Here is a 24960-nt window from a genome sequence, read left to right as displayed (position 1 = left end):
AACTGCAAACAGTTGGCGAAAACAGGATAGGTTGGTGCAGGGAGCGTAACAACATTGGCTTTTGACAACGGAAATGGTGTATCTTCCCTAAGGGCAGGCCAGGGAAAGAAAGACTTCAGCTTCTTACCTCTGCATGCATGGGCATATGTGCATTGCGCAGTCCACAGGAGGTCTCACTCTGCAGGAAATGCTCTCCTCCCGCATTAGTCTGTCCTTCCATCCCTTCATCTGTGGTCGTAGTGAAGGCTAGGTAAGTAAGCGTGGGCTGTTCTACCCGCTAGAAGTCCAGGAGCTGTTGTATACCTCATTTCTAACTCATGACCAAGTGACTTGCTTTAACTTTCTCGAAACCCTACAGAGTTGCCAAGTCTGCCCTCCCTCCTCTCAGTCATGTTAAACTCTGGCCTATAGCATCATGGGACCTGTAGTCTAGGGTGGGACCCCCTAAAGCTTCTGAATGTCGCTGCTTTAAAGCTACTGCATACTGAGGGCAAATTGCAATCTTCTGTTCCTTTTTGTTGCAAGGGGTCTTCACAGGTCTCTTAACATCCGCTTTCCCGGCCACCCTGCCTTTAGGGGCTGGCCAGCTATCCACACCCCTGCCCCACCCTGCGTTTCTGACAGCTGGCCACACGTCAACTTCCGTACTTGCCTTTTCCTTGGTGGGGTAGAGGCCAACCCCTTCTCCTCTGAGGCCTCAGGGTTCTGTTTCTTTTCAGGACTTTGGGTAGAAGGGAAAACACCAAAGGCTCCTTTAAGCTGACTGCTGCATACACATTTCACTTTTTTTCCTTTGATATGACCAAAAATTTCCAAATATTTAAGTTTATCATTAATATTATTATTATTTGACAATCTCGTATCCAGTGGGCTCTCTAGAAGCTGCATCCCCAGCCCTTTCACCTTTTCTTTGAATGTAGTTCCCAACCTTCAATTCCCACCCCTCATGCTGACAAAAAGCTTAGCCAGGTCATGATACTGCTGCTATAAGCCAAGGGAGGGTGGTTTCTTTGTTTTGTTTTGTTTTGTTTTTTTAAAATTTCCAGCCAAAACCAAAGATTTCTTAATGATTGTATAAACTCAAAACAAACAAAAGAACCAAAGAAAAGGGAAGTCTTCAGCATCAGTCCAGCCTGTGGTGTCCTGGCAGTTGGAAGAGTGAGGCCAGGGAAGGTGGGCGCCCTCTGACCGGATCAGAAAGGGCAGGCAAGCTGTTTTCCACCTTCCAGGGTCCTGCACAGGTGCATGCCCCTAGCTTTGGCCCTCGCAAACCTGTGAGCATGCCCTGAAACAAATTGGCATTTCAGATTTTCCAAAACAAAAGTCAAAAAATCCCATCATCACCATCATCCACCCTATACCAACCAGGGTCACTATGGGGACTTAACACAGGGCCTCAGGAGGGTGGGAGCTGCTGCTGGACTGGCCCGAGGACTCCACAGAGTGGGGGACGCTGAAGACACTGGCGCATGATTGGCTGCTCTGCTGGGTGCTTTAACCTCTGGGGCTGGGCGAATGCACGCCAAGGTGCCCTTCTGAGCCGTTTTTCTCTTTCCTTTACTGGAACTGCTTGGAAGTGGCCGTCCTGTTTGTGAGAAAACGTGCAGAAAGATGGTCAAGCTTTTCATTTCTCTCGATTGTAGTTTTGTTTCCTTTTTGCAGCACCACTGTGCAACTATGCATTGTACTTCACAACCTTTTGTGCTAGGTAGATGCCTGTGACTTTTTAACTTGGGGGGTGGGGGGATTGCAAATGAAGGAACTTTTTACATGGATCTTTTTAATCTCAGTTGATTGGGGGAGGGGGGAACTTGGTTCTTGGGTCATACAAGCTCTATCCCAAAGCAAAATCCAAATGTTAATAATATTAGCCTGATGCAGATACCAAAGATAATTTCTTTCCTGCAGAACCTTAGACTTGTGTATTAAGTACGATTACCCAGCACTTGCATTAGTCTAACCTCAGTAATTCCAAAGCTTAGATGTATATTTTGGTATATTTCTGGGATATTAAAAAAAAAATGTCGTTTAACTTCTTGTTTCAGTGTAATGCTCTTAAAAGTCATAGCATGAAAATAATTGAACTGTCCTATTCTTAGTAGTTTGAAATAATAGTATTTTTGTATGTTTTGGGTGTGTCTATGTATGTATTAACATAACAGTTTTCACTGCCTAGGTGTTCATAATAAAAAAGAAAATGAAAAAGTTCTGAGTGTACATAATATTCAATAATAATCTCCCACCAGGTGTCAATTTAGATTGCATATTCCTCATTACTGTTCCCAACTGGGATTTTGTTTTCTTTTAAAGAGACAGTGATCGTGTCTTTCTAAAGATGTTTTCTTTCTCTCTCTCTTTTAATATCTTAACTCACTTTTTCTTCCTTTTTTGTCTTAATTATTAATTCAGGGGTGCTTGTCCACTGTTGTCAACGGAAGGGCACAAGGGGAATTGGCCCCTTGGCCTCCGAGAACTTTTTGTTTTATGTACTTTAAATGTGAGTTTGAGTTGTTCTTTGTGGAAACTTAAAACGTGGTGTAAATGATTCTTTCCGAAATTGTCCAGCAGCTTTAATGAGGCAGTGACAATTCTGAGGTGGTTTGTTGGGAGTCCTTCTACATTTCTCTTACGTAACCTGCACTCTGGGTGGCTGTTGTGTAGCCGTACTGCCCCAGAGCGCCTGTTAGCCAAATATTTCCCCTCTGATAAAAATATTTTCTAAGAATCAGCTGATAACTTGGTGTGCTGGACCTTGTTATCTGTGCCCCTGGGAAACACGTTTTCTTGGTTTTGAAAACCTGAAACACAGGCAACTTTACATTTTGGGGAATTAGCTGATGCCTCCCGAGGCTTGAGGAGGTGGCGGGGAATATGAGCGGTGCTGTCTCTCTCAAAGTGCCCTTTAGATGATTCCCCCTCCTAGGGCTGCCTGCAGGGGCTGTAGGCTTGGGAGAGATTGTGTAGGTGACAGTGAATCAGAATGAAATGGTAGATTTTGTGTAGATGCATTTGTCTGCTGTAATTTTTTATATATATTAAACTTACTGTAACTGTACAGTTTCTTTCTGTTGTAAAACATCATTAAACCATTTTCCAAGTGTTTTGACATTGTTGGAGTTTCTTTGAAGTTGCCGTGTTTTGGTATTCTGGATACTTCACACACACATTCTCAGACCCTACGCATAATTCATCTCCCAAATTATTTTTTCCAAGTGCTCTCAGGAATCCCAGAATCACCATAAGCACCTTGGTTCCTGCCCCACTCCACCCTGCCTTTTACCCTTCAGGCTTCCTCACCTTTTGTGAGGGAAACTGACTTTGGTTGTCCTCCATCTCTTCCTCACCCGGTGCACGGAGACATTTCACACTGTGGCGTCAGCTGCTGTGCATAACTCCCAGACACCCTCTGCTTATGTGCTGCCTATTCTGATGCCTGAGTGCCAGGCTGGCCTCTCTCCCCCACTTGTTTTCCTGTACCCCACAAGCTGGCGCTGGCTGCAGGGCTCCTTTCCCTTAGCCCTCTCTGGTTCTGGCACAAGCCTGGGCCAGTACTGACACATTGTATTGCACCGAGCCCAACTCTAAGGCACAGCTCCCCAGCCTGGATGCCCAGCTCACTTGCACTGTGTGACCCTGCCTCCAAGGACGCACCTGTGCTCACGTGCTGGTTCCCAGGAACGGTCCTGTTCTCTCCCAAGAATCAGCAGTTCTGCTCCCCTCCTCCCCCAAGGGCAACCTGCCGATTGATGACTAAATTGCCATTACAAGCTTGACTGCTGAAATAAAGCTTAAAGCAAAGCTGCATTTTCACTCAAGCATTTATTATGCAAGGTAGGAAGGCTTTAGCATGCCAGTATAAATTAAAACAGTAGAAAAAAGGCAGAGCAGAGAGCGTTTTTCATCCATGGGCTGTGCCTTGTAATGACACAGCAGTGTCCCAGCACATTGACTGGGGTTTTTCCTGTCCTGCCACTGTCTGCTGGGCAGTTACAGGTCCCATGGTGCTGGGTCTTCCTGTGAGGCCTTCGCGATGATGGTTTTGTCATTTACTGAAAGCCTGAGGCGAATCAAGGGCCTTCTCTTGCTCCCAGGCACTTTGTTCACACCGTGGAACCATACTGTTCTTTATACCACTTTGTGCACAGCTCATCAAGGGTAGTCTTGTTCATCTTCCAGCCCCCATAGCACGTGGCAGTTCAATGGTGTGGCACAGAGGCCCCAGGCAGGGAACTCCCCCCCCACCCTGCTGCCCTCGAAGGCCCTAGCTGAGCCTCCCCTGCCTGCCCACCTTCCCTTGCCCCTGCAGCTCCCTGGCTGCACCTGACCTAGGCTCCCTTCCTGTCTACCCCACTGCCTGGCCCTCTCACCAGGGAGGGAGGTGCAACATGGCCCAGTACAGTTACCTTGAAAGGAGGTGAAGGTGATAACAGAAGCCAAATTTACAGCAGGGGTGAAGCCACTCAAACATTGACTGTACAGACATTAGGGCAAGTGGTAGCATCTGCGGTTTCTCTGGGGCTTTTACAAAACACTCAACTCAGCTGTAAGAGACGGCATGCCAGCCTCCCAGGGAGAACACGTAGCCACCAGGAGACAGGTCTGCCTGCACCACTGGCAAATCAGAGGGCCCAAGGCCAGGGCCATGAGCCCTGGGGGCACACTCCCTTAAAGAGTGCGAGGACAGCAGTCTCTGATGTTTTGGAGCTGAATATGACCAAAGCATCCTGTACATGAAGGGTAATACTTTCGTGGCTGAGATGAGTGAACCAGGTTGTAAATGCTTTATCCTGTGTCTCATAATCTGGATATCTGCAGGTCTGGCCTTTCAGTGGTGAAATACCCTGGCTGTTAGCGAGGGGGCAGGGCCTGCATGTGAAGGGCGTCGTAGGTGTCCTTGGTGGCCGTACTGAGTCCCTGGTGAAAGCAAATCAGAAAAGAGTGGGTCAGCAGCCTCAGTGGGCAGAAGCGAACCCGGAGGCCAACAGGTGTCTGCAGCACAGTCCCGTGGCCACCCACCCAGCCTCCAGAGGACCAGGAAGAGTCCCGCTGACCCCACTGGTGGGAGCCTCGGCTGCGACAGCTTCGAGAGGTGGGTTCTGTGCCCTGCTGGGAATGGCCTTGCTGCAGCTCCTTTCCAGCTCAGTTCTCACCCCTCTTTTTAGCTCCTCAAATTCTGTGCCTTACAGTGCCTGGGCCCTGCCAAGTTCATGTCACACCTAAGAGAGAGGAGTCTCCCACCTTCCACCCTGAGCAGGAATCAGGGGAAGGGCCCGGGCCTGCTCCAGAGCATCTGCTGTCCTGATACCTGGGCCCAAAGGAAGCCTGGACTTGTCACAGGGAAAGGAGAGCCTCCTTCCCAGTCCCAGCTATTCCAGTATTTTCTTGGTCAGGAACAGGCCCACAAGGCTGGCCCCAGACCTGCTGGAATTCCTGTCTCCCTGGTCCAGGGGCCAGGAAGGAGTTGGATCAACAGCAGCCACACACAGGTAAGTTCCTGGGGCCCTTTTGATATTGCTCAACTGAGGTAAGCTGGGCATCCCGACACTGGAGTCAGAAGAGCGAGCTATGACAGCCCATGGAAGCCAGAAGGAGAGAAATGAGAACCTGTGGGGATCATATTTTAGAGAAGTAGGTTGATTGCTTAGTTTGCATAGTTACTTGCACTGACTTGCAAAAACCAGGCACCTAACTACATAATGTTTTCTTTTTGAAGTTGTCATTTTTCTTAACTTTTTTCCTTCAGTCTTCCCAGCCATCCTCTCATCTTACTAGGTCTAAGGAAATGACACAGAGCAAGGGTTCTGCAAGGACCCAGAAAGGCAGGATCATCACTCGTGTGGTCCTTTGCCTCCACCTGCACCTGCCAGGGGGCTGCGCACCTCCAGACAGCTGCTGCTGTGTCTGCCGTGGCCAAACAATGCATGGTTGGAATCAAGTAATTTGAATGGCTGAGTCCCAGCTGTGCTCTAGAGACTTATTGGCAGTGGCATTGCCACTGGCCTGAATGGGTGCCCTGGCCTTGCTCTGCCCAGCTGCTGGCAAGAGCTGGTGCCACCAGCAGGCAAAGTGTGGGGGCCTTGATCGTGGTGCCCCTTCCCTGGAAGGGACGCCGGCAGCTCCTACCTGGTAAAGGCCGTCGTGCCCCTTGCCCCTCCGGCGCTGGTTCTTTGGGAGTGAAATGAGAAACGGATGAGAAAGGCAGTCAGCAGTGGCATTTCTGCTCAAGGGCCCCTCCCAGGGTACCCAGGAAGTCAGAGATAACTGTCTCCCAGCAGCACCCCTGCCCCTGGAAGAGAAAGATCCTCGGGCCCCTGGTCAGACCCTCATCTCTGCTGCATAAAGTGAGGCCTGGCCATGGTGGGGTTCGGGTTTGCTCCACCCCACTCAGATCTTTACAGCCAGCAGATTCCTAAGGTCTAGGGCCTGTAGGACCTGTGTTGCCCACTGCTTGGATAAATGGACTCCCTTCAGCTCTTAAAGTTCTTGGCTAGTCATTTCTGCTGACAACCACTGTTTTGACCAGTTACGAGCTCTGGCTCAGTCAGTTCAGTCACGCTCCCCTGTTTACTAGCTGTAAGACCTTGGGTAAGTTACTTCATCTCCTTGTGCCTCGCAGGGCACATGTTTCTCAGTGCGTTACTGTGGGAATTAAATAAAACTACAGAGAACCCCTGTTTGGAAGGGATCAATGCTTCACTCTCACCATTTTGAAATTCTTAATTGTTGGTGAAGAAGGGGTCCCACATTTTCATGTTGCCCTGGGACCCGTGGTCCTGAGCACCGAACACAGCAACACATAGTAAGCACTCGGTGCTTCCTGTTATTAAAACAGACCTGCTTTTGCAAAGCTTAGGCTGTCACAGAATCTCGATTTGGTTTTCAATCCTCAAAGAGCATCAGCCCTTCCTTGGTTTCTTAACGTTCTGACTGGGTGACAGCCAGGTTCGCCTTCACCTCTGATGGCCAACACTTGGGCATTTGCAGCTGGGATGAGAAGTGGGTGGGAAAGGAGGCCTGCAGCAGGAGTGTCTGGAGGACCACGAGGAACTCCCTTGGGAATTAAACAGCAGCACTCACCTCGCCTTTCATCCCGATCTCACTGTAGGCCTCTGCCATCTTATCTTTCTGCAGTGCCTGAGGAAGAAAAGAGCATGGGGCACTGATTTTCACCAACTAATGCAGAAGGCAGCAGGCTCCCCTACAAGAGGAAGCTTCTTGATCCCCAAGTTGGCAGCAGTAACGGGGAGGGAGGGCGCCACAATCATGGCTCCAAACCTTATGCACACAAACTTCTCTGCCCACAACCAGCTCCAGTCCACCCACCTCATCCTCAGCCCTTTGGAGTCTCTGAGCTGCCAGCCCTCTGCACTGAGCTGAGGAGCTCGGGTTAGGCTCAGAAAGATAGGATGTGGAGTTCTAGACAAAGACACAGAGACTGGACAAAACAAAGGCTCACCTGGAGCCCCAGCATCATTTATCTGAGCAAGTTGTCTCTTTACACAGCCAAACCCACTGGCTGTGGATCAACCCTCCCTCCTCACGGGAGGCTGCAAGAGTCCCCTGCAAGGCAACCCAGGTCAATAATCAGGGTCACACCCAGGAGGGTGAGGTTGACCTTCCAATAAGGGGGGACACTCAGAAGACTTAAGCACCCAGGACAGGAGACCCTCCAAGGGACCAACCCCTCGTTCTTGCCCAGCTTGACCTTGCTGTGTGCCGCTACGCTCCAGGCTGATTGACTTGGGAACTCCAGCAGCAGGGGTCGGGGAGGGAGATCACTCCGCACTTTTTAGCTAAGGAGCCTTTCTAGAAGCAGATACTGCTGCAGGCCGCAAGAAAGTGAGGCACTACTCCCCCCAGGAAGGGACGGTCTGGACAGACAAAGACCAAGGAGTATGGAGCAATGCCTTCCTCCGGCACCCTTCCCCCGGCGCCCTTCCCCCCGCGCCCCTCCCCCGGCACCCCTCCAACTTTCCAAAGTCAAATGTGACATCTCCTCTACTTACATTGTACAGGCCTTCCTGAGGGTTCTTCCTTCTCTGCTAGAAAAGACAAAGGGAAGACGTTAGAGGGAGAGAAACACAAACCCAAGCCACGAAAGTAAGCAAGCCCCATCCTGCCCTCCCTCACCAGCCACAACCCCCTGGAGCTCTGCTATCCTCTCTCCTCCTTGTGCTACCCCCAGCCTTGCCTAGGCCACTGCTGGGGACCGACTGCACTACATGGCTCACACTTGGTTACTGCAGTTGGATACACTTCGCTCTCCCAGAGGGGCACACCCAACCCCATGTTTGGTGGGGATAAGCCCGTAGATTATCCATCCCCTTGCAGACAGACCCCCATATACATCACAAGCTGGCAAGTGGGACTTCTGGCGGAAGACAAAAGGTGCCGCATACCATCATTTGGAGCAGGGCCAGCCACTGCTAGTGAGGTCCTCCCCACACCCTCCTAGTCCAGACAAGAGCAGAGGAGGCAAGATAAACTTTGACAGTGGGTGAGGAGTGGTCAAGGAAATCTACAGCCTCTCTATTCACCCTAGCAACAGCACAACCAGCAAGGGCTCAGCCTGGACGGGGGCTGGAAGGACAGGCGTGACCACTGGCAGCATCAGGCAGCACTGCCCTTACACCAGGACAACCCTGGCCTTTGTCCTGAGGCCTGCTCTTAAGAGGACGCTAACAAGCCAAATTTAACAACACTTTACATCATTCACTGTGATCAAGTGGGATTTATCTCTGGGATGCAAGGATGGTTCAGCAAATGAAATCAATAAACATGACACACCACATTAACAGAATGAAGAAAAAACATCATGATCATTTCACTAGATGCAGGAAAAGCATTTGACAAAACTTAACATCCTTTCATGCTAAAAACTCTCTCAACAGATTAGGTATAGAAGGAATGTGCCTCCACACACTAAAGTCCACATCTGAGCAATCCACAGTTAACACCACACTCAGCAGGCAAAAGCTGAAGCCTTTCCTCCCTTCTCTAAGATCTGAAACAAGACGATGCCCACGCTCACTATTTCTCTTCAATATAGTACCATAGGTCCCAGACAAACAATTAGCAAAAGGTGCCAAGAATATGCAATGGAAAGTGAATGGTCTCTTCAATAAATGGTGTTGGAAAAACTGGATATCCACATGCAAAAGAATGAAATTGGACCTTATCTCACATCGTATACAAAACCAACTCAAAATGGATTACAGACTTAAACACAAGACCTGAAACTGTAAAACTTCTATAATAAATCAGAGGTGAATAGACATTTCTCAAAAGAAGACATAAATGGCTAAGAGATACATGAAAAAAATGCTTAATCTCACTGGCCATTAGGGAGATAAATGGTAAAACCACTTGCAGGCCTGGTGGCTCACACCTGTAATCCCAGCACTTTCGGAGGCAGAGGCAGGCAGATCACCTGAGGTCAGGAGTTCAAGACCAGCCTGACCAACATGGAGAAACCCCGTCTCTACTAAAAAAACAAAATTAGCCAGGCGTGGTGGCACGTGCCTGTAATCCCAGCTACTCAGGAGGCTGAGGCAGGAGAATCCCTTGAACCCGGGAAGTGGAGGTTGCAGTAAGCCGAGATTGTGCCATTGCACTCCAGCCTGGGAAATGAGAGTGAAATTCTGTCTAAAAAAAAAAAAAAAAAAAAAAAAAAAGTAAAATTACAATGAGATCACCTCACACCTGTTAGGATGGCTATTACCAAAAAGACAAAAGACAATGATTGCTGGCAAGGATGGAGAGAAAAGAAAACCATAGCACACTGTTGGTGGGAATGTAAATGAATACCAGCATCATGGAAAAACTGCATTGAGGCTCCTCAAAAAACTAAAAATAGAACTACCATATGACCCAACAATCCCACTTCTGGGTATTTACCCAAAAGATTTGAAGTCTGTTTGTTGAGGAGATGTCTATACTCCCATGTTGACTGCAGCAGTTTTAACAATATCCAAGTTATGAAATCAACCTAAGATAAAGAGGACTGTGGAACATATGCACAACGCAATACTATTCAGCTTTTAAAAAGGAAGAAATTCTGTCATTTGCTCTAACATGAGTGGAACCAGAAACCATCATGCGAAGTGAAATAAGCCAGGCACAGAAAGCCAAACGCTGCGTGTTCTCACCTGTATGTGGAATCTAAAACAGTTTAACTCACAGAAGCATGGATAAGTAGCATGATGTTTACCAGAGGCTGGGGAATGGGGGGAATGGGAAGATGACAGTCATAGGGTACAAAGCCTCAACTAAATAGGAGGAGCAAATTTATTTTTAGACCAATAGCATGGCACGCTGAATATAGCTAATACTTGAGTACTATACATTTTAATAACTCTAAGAGTAAATGCCTAATGTTCTCATCACAAAAAAGTTAAATATTTGAAGTCATAAATATGTTAGTTTAATCCTTTCACATATTCAAAAATCATAACAGTAAATATATAGATATACAATTTGTCAATATACAATAAACAGAGAGAGAGAAAGAGGAAGGAAGGAAGGGGAGGAGGGAGGGATGAAGGAAGAAAGGAAGGAAATCAGAATGAAGTGGAAAAAACGAAGAGGACGCTACTGTGGTCTCATCCAGCTGCTCCCCTACCCACAGGGTAGAGTCTACACAGCCAAGAGGTCAGAGCCCCAGGGACCACACTCCAGCCATACTCCAGAGGGGTACCCAGGACTTGTCCAGGGATCTTGGGCCCTTCCTATGTGGACCTCTTCACCAGGTCTGTCCTCCTGGGGCAGATGGTGTCACCAAGTGTGCATCTCAGGATAGCCAAGGAGTGGGTGGAGCTTAGACATGAGGGGGGTGCCACAGCCAGGGGTGAGGCCCCTTGAGATGCAGAATGGAGCCAAGGAGGAAGAAGAGGATGTGGCAGCAAGTGGGTCTCCATCTCTTCTCTTGTCCTGGGCACACACACTGAGGGTCAAGTCTGGTTGCAGAGTGAGCTGGGGCTGAGAATTCCTCTCCTGCAGCCTGGGCTGAGCCCTACCACACATGCAGGAACACACAGGAAGACAGAGGAACCCTTACCTGCTTCCCCCCCATCTCAGGGTCCCGGCCCCGTCTCTTGTCCAAAACATCGTACTCCTCTCTTCGTCCTAGATTGAGCTCCTAAAAGAGAGAAGAAAGTGTCCGACACGGGGCAGAGGAGCCTCAGAAGGATGGGGCCAGCTGCACTGGGGAGTGTGGTTTCCCTCTCTGGGGTGGCTCACAAAAAAAGGGGCCGGGGCTGGGGAGGGAGTGGTAACAGGTTCATCTGGAGACCTCCATCGCGTCTCAGAGAACACGCGCTACCATGACGGTGGGTGGGATCCCCAAAGGTCACCAAGTACTATATGCTGATCAGTCCAACAGGATAAGGAACAACATTCCTGTGAGCAAGGAGAGAAGCTGGGGCTCAGAGTTGGTGGTCAGTTCCACCGGAGTCCCATTGCACAGGTAGTGTAACATCGCTTTCCCTTGCTGGGAAGATTCTAACACATTCCTTCTTCACTCACTCTAGCTTTTGCAAATTGCTGATGGCTTGGGGGCTCACTAGTGGCAGGCACTATACTAAGCTCCTTCCATGCATCAAGCTACTAAGCATGTTATCCTTATGGCGCCCTTTGAGACAGGCACAATTACTACCCCTGTTTTACAGGTTAGAAAACTGAGGTTAAACAAGTTGCATTCGGGTCAGAGGTGATAGCTGGGGACCAGACCTAAACCCGGGACTCTGCAGGGTGTGTTCCCTAGGTCTGAGAAGGGGACTGCCCTTCCTTTGCGGGAGGGTCTGCGGCGAGGCTCACTTACGTTATAGAGCTGGTTCTGGCCCTGCTGGTACACGGGGGCGTCTGCGCTCCTGCTGAACTGCGACACAGAGAGCAAAGCGCGTTACTGCTCCGCGAGGGCGCGCGGCAACCCGAGGGACAGCCCTACTCCGCTCCTTGGCAACAAAAAATTCTTGCCCTGCCTCCTGGGGCTGAGCCCTTGCAGGGGCCGCGGCGTGACAGCCCCTTTTTCTGAGCCCAACGTCCATTTTTCTCCCGCCTTTGACATGTGCCTCCATCACGCTGGCCCAGGACCCGCTGGAGTTTATTCTTCCCAAGCTAGCGCCCTCGCGCGTGCGCAGAGGTGTAAGGTTCTTGGTCTGTGCCCCCTGGGGACGTGGAGCATTTTCTAGGGTCCCTTCCTCCAGGAGCTCCGAGAACAATCAGGGTGGATGGCGGCTGCTCAAGGTCCGGCCTCCTATCTTGACCCCCGGGGCAGGATCACCACTCGCCCAGCCCTCTGCCATCGCCCGGCTACGCCGGTGCTCAGGAAGCCTTGGGCTCGCTTAGTGTCCTGAGCATCTGCTGGAAGCTGACACAGCCTCACTCTTGCTTCAGTTAATGCCGCCTCAGCCAGGAGAAACTGCAAAGTCTTACAGATCCAGAGCACTGGAAACGACCTAGAAATTACCTAGGGCAGCGTTTTCAAACTTAAGAAAGATTTGGTTTCAAATAAAATCTTATGCCCAAGTCCAAAATAAGCAAGAAATGGGTTGGGGAGCACCGCAGGGATGACTGGAACTAGATCCTCCCCCTTTACTCCTAAATTCTTCCACCCTCTGCCCACATAATGACCAGCCCCACCAAGAAATCCAGGGTCTGCAAGGCACCAAGTGAAAACCCATGCTCTGGCCCACTCTCCCAAGTACAGATGAGGAAAGAGCCTTCACAAGAGAAAGGCTAACATGGCCTTCATTCATACTTAGACAGCAGGATCTCTGCCTGAGTGTAAGCCTCTGTCTCCAGCAGTGTCGCCTTCTCCGAGACACTCTGAAGTGCACACATTTGTATGGTTCGTCATGGAGGCGCCTAGCACCAGGCTCTCCCTCCCACCCGGTTCATCTCAGCCAGACACCTCACCTCCTCCTCAGCCCATTCAAGGCACACACTTGGCTGGTCCCTGCTTTGCTCCTGGATACCAAGCTCCAGGCACCACCCAAGCTTGAAACTGTCCAAGACCAAGGACCCTCTGAATATCCATCAAGTGGGGGACCCTGTGCCCTCCTCCCAAAGCCCAGTGGTACCCACCTTCACTCTCAGGAACAGGGCAGTAACAATGACACCATAGATGAAGAGGATTCCATCCAGCAGGTAGCAGAGTTTGGGATCCAGCAGGCCGAAGCTCTGTGCCTCTGTATCAAGAGATAAAGCCAGTCAGCAAGGCCCAGGGTGACCAGAACACAACCCCATCACTCCAGGCTGGCACTAGGACTGACTGTGGCCAAAGAAATTATGACACAGAGACCAGATCCAATCCCCATGCCTCAGCCTGATCACCACTCCCTCCCTCCCACCTCAACCAGCTCCTGGAAAAGCCATTGGCACTAATGGCAGATGTGGCCACTGTGGGGCCAAAGAACCTGGGAAATGGGAGGATGGGAACAAAGTGGGAAGGTGAGGTTGTCGTCTGTGCACAGAGCTCCTGCCTCTGGGACATGGAAGCGCAGCCATGTTAACCCTGTGTGAACCAAGAACTCTGGAAGCCTTGGGAAGATGTTCACGTCTGGAAGAATGGAACTCCTGGCCTGAGATGTGTGGCTCCGAGGCCTACCCACAGGGAGACAATAGGTCAAATGATGGTCAAATGAGACCATTTCAATATCTAACAGTAACGAGGACAGGGAGAATCTGGGTTAACTCTCCCCACTCCCTGCCTCCTCAGTGCCAGGTACTCTCTCACCCAGGACAGTGGGGTCTGGTGCTCAGCTTCCCTTCCCTGTGCCCTGAAGGGTCTCATGGGCAACAGACAGAGGTAGCTTTGGTGCCTCTCCCCACCTAGGCGAGCATCTCCCTGCCCCCCAGTCCCAGCTCCATGGCCTCTGCCTTCTTGTCTCCCCTCCTCCCACTACACACGCCCCATTCCCAGGACATGCCCTGCTCTTCGGGACTATTTGCCTTGCACACACTGTTCCCTCTTCGTATTCCCTCCATCTCTCTCCCTGAAGCCCTGCTATTCAGTGACATTTGATGTACCCTACAAACTGCAGCTCAAAGGTCCGTTCTATGTTAGCCTCTCCCACAGCAAATTTCCAAGGGGTCCTGAACTCCTAGTGCCATGTTAACCTTTGTCAGGCTGCAGTCATGCATGTTTAGTGACCCCGCCATTGGAGTACAATGGGCTGGAGAACACGAGGTACAGTAAATACTCTGGTTAAATAAAAGTTTGCATTTTTAGACTGGGCGAAGTGGCTCATCCCTGTAATCCCAGTATTTTGGGAGGCTGAGGCAGGTGGATCACTTGAGGTCAGGAGTTCCAGTCCAGCCTGGCCAACATGGTGAAACCCCATCTCTACTAAAAATACAAAAATTAGCCAGGTGTGGTGGCGGGCACCTGTAATCCCAGCCACTCTGGAGCTGAGTCAGGAGAATCGCTGGAACTTGGGAGGCGGAGGTTGCCGTGAGCCAAGATCGCACCACTGCACTCCAGCCTGGGTGACAGAGACTGTCTCAAAGAAAAAAAAAGTGTTTTTATTTGAAACATCTCTGCACTGTGAATGAGGAGACCCGGATTTTAGTCTAGACCATACGTCCTACTAGGTAAACGTGCAGCACTCAACCTGTAAAACAGGGCATGGCCTCCACCTCACTCAACCCCTGCCTGGCAACTAGAGCAGAGGTCCCAGGCCAGCCCCTCCAGTGTCTGTCTCCCAAGACCGGGGTGCCCTCTGGTGGCCGTCAGACACAGATTAGGGCAGAGGGAGTAGAGGCCGTATGTGGGAGTGCTGTCATTCTTGCTAGCTGTGTGATTTGGGGCAGGTGATGTACCCTCTGTCAGCTGCCTCTCCTGTTAAACAGGGTGAAAACTAACATTTCTTCAGACACTGCAGTAAATGTAATCTTCGTCAGATCCTCCTGCCACCCACACTCGGACACTGAGGCACGGAGGCTTCAGGTTCAGAGCACACAGTGAGAGGCAGCGCAGGACTGATCCCTGGCAGTTCTTGTCCCCTTCCTGCCCCTGGGCCAGCCCCGCCTACCCCTTCCTGCCAGCAACGTTTTGGCCTCCCCGACGAGTCATGGAAGCAGATGATTCAAAGGCAGCCCCAGCACCTGCACCCCCACCACCCTGAGTCCTTCCATCCCCAAGTTTTTGACTTCAACCCTAATTCAGAACCCCTCTTGCCCCCAGGCAGCTGATCTCTGCAAACTTCCCAAAGACTCTGACCAGAGACCACTGATAACCCAGCCACTCGGAGGAGAGGCCAAACTCCTTGTCCAGCGTGTTAGGCTCTGCCGTCACCAGTCCAGGCCTGAGAAGACCACACCTTGATGCCACCCTGTCTCTCCTGCTCCTGCCTTTCACACCCCATTCTTCCTTGAACACATCCAGTTCTTCTACCCTCTTGCCTTCTGAGCAAGGTCCTCTTCCAGGTCTGCACTCTACCCCTCCACTCAACACCTGTTGAAATCAGACTGTCCCACCACCTGAGCCCTGGAGGAAAACATGAGCGGATGTCTGTTCAAGAGCCTGTATCCCTCAAAGCACTCTACAAACGTAACTTATGGGACTCAGATGCCCTCCATCCAGGCTGTAAGCACCCGAGACCAATGGCTGCCTCTTCCTCCAGCCCCTGCATCAGAGCACAGGGCAGTCACTCAATATCATAGAACTTTTCAGAGCTGGGCTTCAGCGATGGGGAAGATGCTGGGCCCAGCCCAGATGTGCCTGCCCTCTGGCCCCAAGGCAGTGCTGGCAGCCCTCACTGACCTAGGGAGCATCTAAAGGCCTCTGGGGGACAAGCCAGTCCCCATGAAGGCTACCAAATCTGGGGTGACTTTTTGCTGTTAGGGCTGCAGAGGAGCTAACAGTGGCGATTTATGGGACTGGTTGAGACTCAGGGAAAAAAAAGCCAGGAGAAAATCACTCAGCTGCTTGTCACAGAAAATTAGAACAGAAAAATTACTGGGCAGTAAATTTACCACAAATAAATACTTCTTTGTGTTGTGCTGACTCAGCACAGTACCAGGGCAGGGGAATTTGTGTTGTGCTGACTCAGCACGGTATGGGGCAGGGGGATTGGGCACCTCCCTGAGATAAGTAATGTAAACAAGTTCCCTCTTTCCCTCCCTCCCTCCCTCCTTCCTTCCTTCAGCATAGTGTTATGACTGATGACAAACGTGCTGTGTGTGGTTGGGAGAACAGGATACTGACCGCAACATAATTCCCTGTGTAGGACCCTCCCTCTCCTCAGTCCCACTGTGTCTGTGCTGGGAGAGATGGGCCTGAAGACGACAGTCATGGCCCAGAAAGCTCCGTGCAGGGATGCAGGACCTGATTCCGTTATGCAATTAACTATTCATTGGGCATCTGCTCTGTGCCCAGAACTATTGAAATGGAACGAACTCTGGATTGGGTACAGGTGGGTTTGAGTTCTTCCCCTGCCACTTACTAGCTGTGTGGTCTTGCACTACTGACTTCCCTCCCTGGGCCTCAGTTTCTTCATCTATAAAATGGAGGGTAATCATATCTACCTTAAGGGTTATGATGAGAATCAAAAGAAAATGATGTCTGATATTTGGGTCGAGTCTGAGTCCCTGCGCTCACGGGGCTTAAGGCTGAGCTCTGGAGGCCACACATAAGGCGTAGGGGCTTCCTGGACCACGGACAGTTTTGCAGGATGCCAGCTCACAGGCACCACATCGCTACTGTCTCCTTGTCCTGGCGTCTTCCCTGTGTCCGCTCCTGCACCTTCATATTTCTACCAATTCCATCCCAAAGGGACCAACAGCTGCTTCCTCGGAGGTTTCAGGGCATTATATAGTAGCTACTTTCCTGTACAAGTGGGGAAGCTGTTTTATTTCATGTTCCTGATCCCTGCCCCAGATTCACAGCACCCAGGAGAACCTCAGCATTTGACAGGAGCCCCAGAGACTGACAGAGGTTTCTCACACAGACTCTCAATCCACTGCCCTCAGGCTCTGGCCTAAGCGGCCTGGAGTGGAACCTGGGCATGGGGACTTCATTGCGTCGCCATGAATGGGTTGAGATTCAGAGCTAAATCATTACAGGGGCCAGAGCACGTGAGGGAAGCCTGGCCTTTCATAGAGATACAGCTGTGGCCTACAATAAATGTAAATGTAAATTTCTGTCAAACAGAAGAAACAAAGTTAAAGCTTTGATCCTTTTTACATACTGTACATCTGAACTGTATGGTAGAACTCTCTTAAGCCTTGGTTTTCTCATCTGTAAAATGGGGGTAACAATAATATCTGTCTCACTAGATGGAGGTGAGTATTAAATACTTTTTTTTTTTTTTTCTGTCACCCAGGCAGAGTGCACTGGTGCAATCTCAGCTCACTGCAACCTCTACCTCCTGGGTTCAAGTGATTCTCCTGCCTCAGCCCCCTGAGTAGTTGAGATTACAGGCACCCACCACCACACCCAGCTAATTTTTCTATTTTTAGTAGAGATAGGGTTTTGCCATGTTGGCCAGGCTGGTCTTGAACTCCTGACCTCAAGTGAGCTACCCACCTCGGCCTCCCAAAGTTCTGGGATTACAGGTGTGAGCCACCGTGCCTGGCCAAATACCATACTTCTTATGAGGTGAGAATCAAATAAAATAATTATTATGGGGTGAAGGACCCTTTAAGAGTATGTGTTCCATTATGCCACCTATTGTTATTGCCATGATTTCTACTGTAAGCCCATGCACAATAAGCTGGAGCCTGCCTGCCCTGTAGCAGGATACCAGGAATAGGCCAAGTGAGACACCCAGAGGCTCGGGGGCAGCCAGAGATGATCACAGAGTATCTAAGCATGTGGGTCATTGTATCTAAGTGTTATGTGTCTAATTAGTCACAGTGAGCCTCGCCATCCCTATATAGCCTTTTGTCATCTCCATAAAAGCCTTGAGTTCAGGAAGTCTCATGGCACTGACCATTAACAGGAAGATTCTGGGGCCCCAGAGGGCACCCTGGGGGAGGCACACCTGTCCTTTCAGAATTTTGTTTCTCTGGGTGAGATTTATTTGAATTGTGTTGTTTGTCTGTTTCTGAGCCAGACTGTGAACTTCTGGTAACAGGGATCAGGCCTTAATCAACCTGGTCCTGCCATACCCTGAGGCTGCAGATACGCGCTGGTGGCCTCTTCCCCTCCAGCAAATCCTGTTGTGGGACTCCCTCACATCCAACTAATAAGGATTCTTCTTATTTGAACCCCCATTTCTGCTTTTAAAGTGACTTCCTGTGTCTGATGGAGTTTGAGTCTTACGAGTGCCAGGAGACAAACAGGAGGCTATTATTGGGCCCAATTCACAGGTGGATAAACTGAGATCAGAGGAATAAAGCAACTTCACCAAGGACACCTGCAGGTTAGCGGCAAAGCTGGAAAGGAATTCCTGGGTCTCCTGGCTCCAGGTACTTCTCCTTAGCCTTCTGCCTTCGACGCACCTGACCTGTAGGCACAGGACCCAGAGTTTCCACCTATCTCTGAATTCACGGCCCTTGCCCTTTTGTCCAGTTTTGACACTTAGTCACAGCAGCTTGTAAATAGTTCACTTCAAGTCCTCCCCCACCAGGGGCTCTGGCAAGCACAGACCGTGCCTTACGGTTTCACTTGCCCATTTCCCCTCCGCACCAGCACATCACAGGGTTAGAGAAGAGCAAAGAACACAAGCCTCCGAGTCAGAAAGACTCAAAGACTCAAATGTGGAATCTGCCCCTTTATTGCCTTGTTTTGGAACACCTCTCTTAACCTCCCTGAGCTTCAGTTCTCTTATCTGCAAAAGGGCTTTGACAAGACTGACTTCATGGGTACAGAGCAATGCGGTAAAGTGTGTGGGGTGCCGCGCACAGTGGCTCACGCTGAGAGGTTCCGTAGGGACAGGCAGTGGCAGCAGGGAACGGCCTTCCCTCCTCCCACCCCCTCATGCCATGCCAGGGCTGGGGACAGAACCTGGCCAGGCTCCCCAGCGTAGGATAGGGATACCCACTCTTCAGGGGTGTGTGAAGATAAAAACAGATAATGGATATGTACAAAGTGCCTGGCACACAGTAGCTCGGTAGCGTGCAGACTTTGAGAACTCCTCACGTCACAAAACGATAACGTGACACATGCACAAAGCACACAGTTTAGAGAACTCTTTGCACGAGCATGATCTGGCTTAATCCTCAGAACAACCTTGCACAATACGGGCAGAATTATCAGTTCTATTTTGCAGATCATGAAATTGCAGCTCCGACAGGTCACACAGCTAGAAATTTTCTGAGTGCATCTGATGCAAAGTCCCTTCTCTCTCTACTTTGCCTCAGTGCCTCTGGGATTCCTCGCATACAGAGAGCTACTCAGGAATTTCCTCTTTGGGAGGCACTTCTGGCTTCTGTTTGAATATCTTGGGTGACAGGAAGCTCAGCACCCACCAACTACTGGTGGAGAGCTCTAATTTGAAGCACAAATCACACAGATCCTCCAATTTCTATAGGGCAACCTTTCAAACCTCACCCCCTTCCAGCTTGTTTCCACTTTAATAGGAAGCACAGCAGGTTAGAATAAATCCTACAAACGCAGACAACTGCCGTCCAAGTCCCGGCTTTGCTACTGTGTGATCACTGAGTAATCACAGCGACCTCCCAGGGTGTGTGACACTCGAATGGGAAGGGCCTGGTACCTGGTAAGCACTCAGTTGGTGGGCACTAATGGAATCAATATCAATCACAGGAGCTCATGATCCGGGTAGGAGTGGCCAGCTTCCTACTCCCACCCTTCCTTCCTTTGAGCCCCCAACCTTTAGCCCTGAGTCCTGTTGCTGCCCAGCTCCACCCCCAGGCTCAGGCACAACTGGTGACTACACTGCAGGGTAAGAACTTAGAAAACAGGAAGTCACTGTTCTTAGGAAGGCAGTGGCAGCAGCTCCGGGGACGGGGGTGCTTGTGTTGGGCAGGGTGCTGGGTGTGATGCCAACTCATTGACCACAGCATCGAGGTACCCAGACCACCCCTCAGCGGGCTACTCCCTTTCACTGATAACTTTCACTGCATCAGAAAAGGTATAGGGTAGACACACAGAGTAATAGTTATAACCACTAAAGATTTATTCTGAGCCAGGAACCACATGTATCAGTTTTCTCATTCAGTCTTCACAGTGACTCCGATTTCACAGCTAGGGAAACTGAGGCTCAGAGAGATTAACAACACACCTAACATCTAGAGCCAGGGTTGAACCCAGGCCCGTCTGGATCCACAGTCCAGGTCTTAACCACCACTTGGTACTGCCCTTGAATGACTTGCTGATCCTCAGAGCCAGGGAGAGGGGTCCCCACCAGGCTGTGGAGTCCTTCCTTCTCCAAGGATTGAATCATTAGAGCAGGTGATATTCTTGACTCTACAATTAGCTTTCTTTTTTTTGAGGGCTGCAAGGCCTGGGGGGTTGACAAATACAGAGGTCCTGCTACCAAATGTGAGGCCGGGACTCACACTGCCCAACGCTCACAGCAATGACCCGCTGGAGATGCCTCAATCACCCTGACCTACAGAACAACTCCAGCGAATTTAGTGGTACCATATAATGTTTTACTGCTCCCTTTAATCTCCTACCAGCCTGGCCAACATGGTGAAACCCGTCTCTACTAAAAATTCAAAAAAATTCGCCCGGTATGGTGGCAGGCACCTACGATCCGAGCTACTCGAGAGGCTGAGGCAAGAGAATCACTTGAATCCAGGAGGCAGTGGTTGCAGTGAGCCGAGATTGTGCCACTGCACTCCAGCCTGGGTGACAGAGTGAGACTTCTCATAAATAAATAAAAATTGCCACAGTTGCTTCAATTCTCTCCTCAGTGTTAGATTTCAAATATTCATGTTTCACTGTAAAACTGGATAGTTTGTTCAAAACTACCTACAAATTATGTATTCCCATAGACAAGGGTTCCAATGGAAGAGGGAAGAACAGGGCTGTGTGGTTTCTTGGGGGTAGCAACAATACGAGCAAATGTTTTCCTTATTTTTATTTCCATTAAAGTTATGTTTTGAGCAATACTTTGTGATTCTCTCTTCTTACCTTTTTTTTTTTTTTTTTTTTAAAGACAGAATCTCGCTCTATTGCTCAGGCTGGAGTATAATGGCATGATCTTGGCTCATTCACTGCAACCTCCACCTCCCAGGTTCAAGCAATTCTCCTGCCTCAGTCTCCCAAGTAGCTGGGATTACAGGCACCCACCACCATGCTTAGCTAATTTTTGTATTTTTTTGTAGAGATAGGGTTTCACCGTGTTGGCCAGGCTGGTCTCAAACTCCTGACCTCAGGTAATCCACCTGCCCCAGCCTCCCAAAGTACTGGGATTACAGGCGTAAGCCATCATGCCTGACCCCTGTGATCATTTTTCTTTTTCTTTTCAAGTAAGTCAACTTAATGTAAAAGTGCAGAAAAGTAGGCAAAAAATCAAAATTGCCCATACTACTACTTTCAAACACAGCCATTATCAATACTATAGTAGATGGCCATCTAAAGTCTTTGTTATCCACAAACTACAATCATTTTACATAAAAATATTTCCCTCTGGGCACAGTGGTTCATGCCTGTGATCCAAGCACTTTGGGAGGCGGAGGCAGGCAGATCATCTGAGGTCAGGAGTTCAAGACCAGCCTGGCCAACATGGTGAAACCCGGTCTCTACTAAAAATACAAAAGTTAGCTGGGTGTGGTGGTGCACGCCTGTAATCCCACCTACTTGGGAGACAGAGGCAGGAGAATTGCTTGAACTTGGGAGGTGGAGGTTGCTGTGAGCCAAGGTTGCATCATTGCACTCCAGATTGGGTGACAGGCTGTCTCAAAAAAAAAAAAAAAAATTCTCTGAAGAATTATTTTTTTCATTTAGTATTGTTATAATCTAATATTCAGGTTATTTCATATATTCGTATTTCATGTTACTTTGTCATTTTACTATTAATATTCTTTTTAATGGTTTCCAAATAATCTCTCCACTATCTACATAACCATTCTCCATTGGTGGTGATTTGTTTCCAACTTCTCACCATTGTAAATAATTCTGAGATAAATAGCTTCATTCCTAAAGCTTTTTACAGGTTTGGAATTCAATCAATAATAGCTTGAAAAATGGGCTGGGTGCGGTGGCTCAGGCCTGTAATCTTAACACTTGGGGAGGCCAAGCTAGCAGGATTGCTTGAGCCCAGGAGTTAGAGACCAGCCTGGGCAACATAGCAAGACTCTGCCTCTAAAAAAACAATCAATTAGTTGGGCATGATGGTACACACTTTAGTCCCAGCTACTTAGGAGGCTGAGGTGGGAGGATTACTTGAGTTCAGGAGGCTGAAACTGCAGTGGGCCCTGACCGTGTCACTGCACTCCAGCCTGGGTGATAGAGTGAGACCCTGTCTCGAAAAATAATAAATAATACTTTAAAAAATGAAAGCTAAGACTAACGGTCCAAGACATAAGTCAGCAAAAGATATAAATAGGCAATTCTCAGAAAAATAAAAACAAATTACTTACAAACATATAAAAAGACACACTCAGTCTCAATGCTAGCCAAGGAAATGAAAGTATGAAGCGACAAAGAGATGCCTCCTGTTTTTCACAGGTGGTCAGAGGCAGTTTCAGCTGTGCAGATCTGTGGGGGAAGGGTACTCTGGGCAGACAAACAGCGGTGATGGTGGACCCTTGCCAGGCATCTCTGAACTGCAAGGAGGGGTGTGACCAGGGTGGCATGAATGAGGGGAAGTTCTAGGAGTCCAGGAGAGAGGGTGACAAGCGGGTGGGGGTATCAGGTAGAACTTCCTCACCCAGTGGCTTTTACTCTGAATGAGCTGGAGAACAGCTGCAGGGTTTTCTCTTTTGACAAGGACACATTATCTTTTTATTTTAAATATGGCAATAACACTTCAAATAAAAAATCGAAGCCGATTGGAACCAGGCAAGGTTCACAGTTGCCTTGGGCCCCTGGGCTAGCTTGGAGATGCCCTAGCAAGCCCCAGGACAGGCTTCAAATCAGCTCTAAAATCCAGGCCATGCTGCCAGCCTCTGTTACCTGTCTGCATTCAGCCAAATGTAGTCATCTTTATCTTTTCTTCCCCTGACCCCCAAAACAAGCTCTTCCTACTCTTGCCCCATAAACCGCCCAGAAAGTGGTTGTTTGTCCTGAAGGGGTGAAACCCATCCACTCTTTTGCTCCTTCTTCATCCATTAACACACAATAATCATTAAGCCTCAACTTCTATTTCGGGCTGAATTTTGCCCCTGAAATTCTTATGTTGAAATCCAAACTCCCAACACCTCAGAATGTGACTGTATTTGGAGGAAAGGTCTTAAAAGAGGTCACTAAGTTAAAATGAGATCACTGGCATGGGCCCTAATCCAATGTGACTCATGTCCTTACAAGAAGTTGAGATTAGGTTGGGCGAGGTGGCTCACACCTGTAATTCCAGCATTTTGGGAGGCCGAGGTAGGTAGATCACCTGAGGTCAGGAGTTCAAGACCAAATGGTAAAACCCCATCTTAGCCAGGCGCAGTGGCTTACTCTTGCAATCCCAGCACTTTGGGAGGCGGAGGTGGGCAGATCACCTGAGGCCAGGAGTTTGAGACCAGCCTGGCCAACTTGGCAAAGCCCCATTTCTACTAAAAATACAAAAATATTAGCCGGGCATGGTGTCAAGTGCCTATACTTGGGAGGCTGAGGCAGGAGAATCACTTGAACCCGGGAGGCGGAGGTTGCAGTGAGCCGAGATCATGCTATTGCACCCCAGCCTGACTGAGACAGCAAGACTCCATCTCAAAAAAAAAAAAAAAAAAAAAAAAGAAAGATGAGATTAGGACACAGATATGTGCCAGGAGAAGACGCCGTGAAGACAATCTAAACAATGTAAACACAGGGGGAAATGGCCACCTATGAGCCAAGGAGAGACGCCTCAGGAGAAGTCACGTGGTGGCCATCCTTACTAAGAGAAGATGCCACCCACTGAGCTGGGCAGTGAGGGTGGAGGTGACAGACACAGATGTAGCCTCCCAGCCGAGCAGAGAGGTGGGCAAGGAAATAGCTCATCCCACAAGAGAGGAGCACAGGGTGCTAAGGAAACACGAGGGAGGGGACGATGCTTGCAGCCACACTCTGGGAGTAAACAATGACAGGCAAGTGACCTCCTTTGGTGAGCAGGTTGCATGTTTCAGTTCCCTCTACTCATTCCACCAACAGCTCCCTAAGGTCAGCGGACAAGTCTCTCACATTAGCAGACAGCTATATGCCAGGCACATAGAGTGTAAGCTATACACACACACACACACACACTTGTGTACATATGTGTATATACACGCCTAAATAGAATACAAACATATGTCTGTATGTGTACATATATACATAGAGAGCAGTGTGTGTGTGTGTGTGTGTGTGTTTATATCATAGATAGACAGAGAGAAAGACACTTATTCTTACCTCTTGATGCCAGCTTGGACATGCAGCTTTCTCTGGCTGACTCCAGGGACTGACGCTACAACAATTATGGTCACGCCAAACATTTGCTCCACACTTTCAGTTTACAAAACCCTTTTATATTTTTTATTCCATTTGATCCTAACAACAACTGAGTAAGGTAAGCTGGACAGATCTTATTTGCTCCACTTTGCAGGTAAAGAGACAAAAAGTCTGGGAGGTGAAGGGACTCTCCCGCAGTCACACCGCTGGTGGTCAGAGCCAGGACAAGAGGCCAGGTCTTTCGAGTCTTTGTTCTTTCTCACACAGCATACTGCCCTCAAGTTTTGCTCTTGAAAATTAGCACCATTTCAAAAAAAACCTACTTTTGGGCAAACCCCCTAGGTCAAAATTCCAGGCAGAATTTTGCCATTTCTCTGAGAATTTATTGTGAGGATAAACTCTCACAGCATACAGAGAAAATAATGTAAATGGCCATCAACTGGGAACCTGATAAACTCCGATGTATTCATATATAACCATTAAAAAAAAAG

The 24960-nt window shown here is 49.2% G+C and overlaps 1 protein-coding gene across 3 annotated transcripts in view; it reads right to left on the bottom strand.

Annotated features, from left to right (window-relative positions):
- Positions 1-708: 708 nt before the first annotated feature.
- CD247 (CD247 molecule) overlaps positions 709-24960 on the bottom strand; it is an 85256-nt gene continuing 61004 nt past the window's right edge. The window contains exons 2-9 of one of the 3 annotated variants that reach the window (XR_004272852.1): positions 13084-13187; positions 11819-11875; positions 11057-11137; positions 8007-8042; positions 7078-7134; positions 6124-6165; positions 3345-4914; positions 709-3297 (exon numbers count right to left, since the gene is read on the bottom strand). Coding sequence is in view for 2 of the 3 variants with exons in the window: in XM_032291505.1 (XP_032147396.1) it covers positions 4849-4914; positions 6124-6165; positions 7078-7134; positions 8007-8042; positions 11057-11137; positions 11819-11875; positions 13084-13187 (443 nt within the window). In the remaining variant the exon portion in view is untranslated. Of the gene's footprint in view, positions 4915-6123; positions 6166-7077; positions 7135-8006; positions 8043-11056; positions 11138-11818; positions 11876-13083; positions 13188-24960 lie in introns of all 3 variants that reach the window. The other 2 variants (XM_032291507.1, XM_032291505.1) reach the window with 2 other exon arrangements.

This window comes from Sapajus apella, unplaced genomic scaffold (genome assembly GCF_009761245.1).
Source record: "Sapajus apella isolate SASKATOON/1434 unplaced genomic scaffold, GSC_monkey_1.0 scaffold25, whole genome shotgun sequence".
In the NCBI taxonomy this organism is placed as follows: domain Eukaryota; kingdom Metazoa; phylum Chordata; class Mammalia; order Primates; family Cebidae; genus Sapajus; species Sapajus apella.
This window is presented reverse-complemented; position numbering and strand designations above follow the sequence as displayed.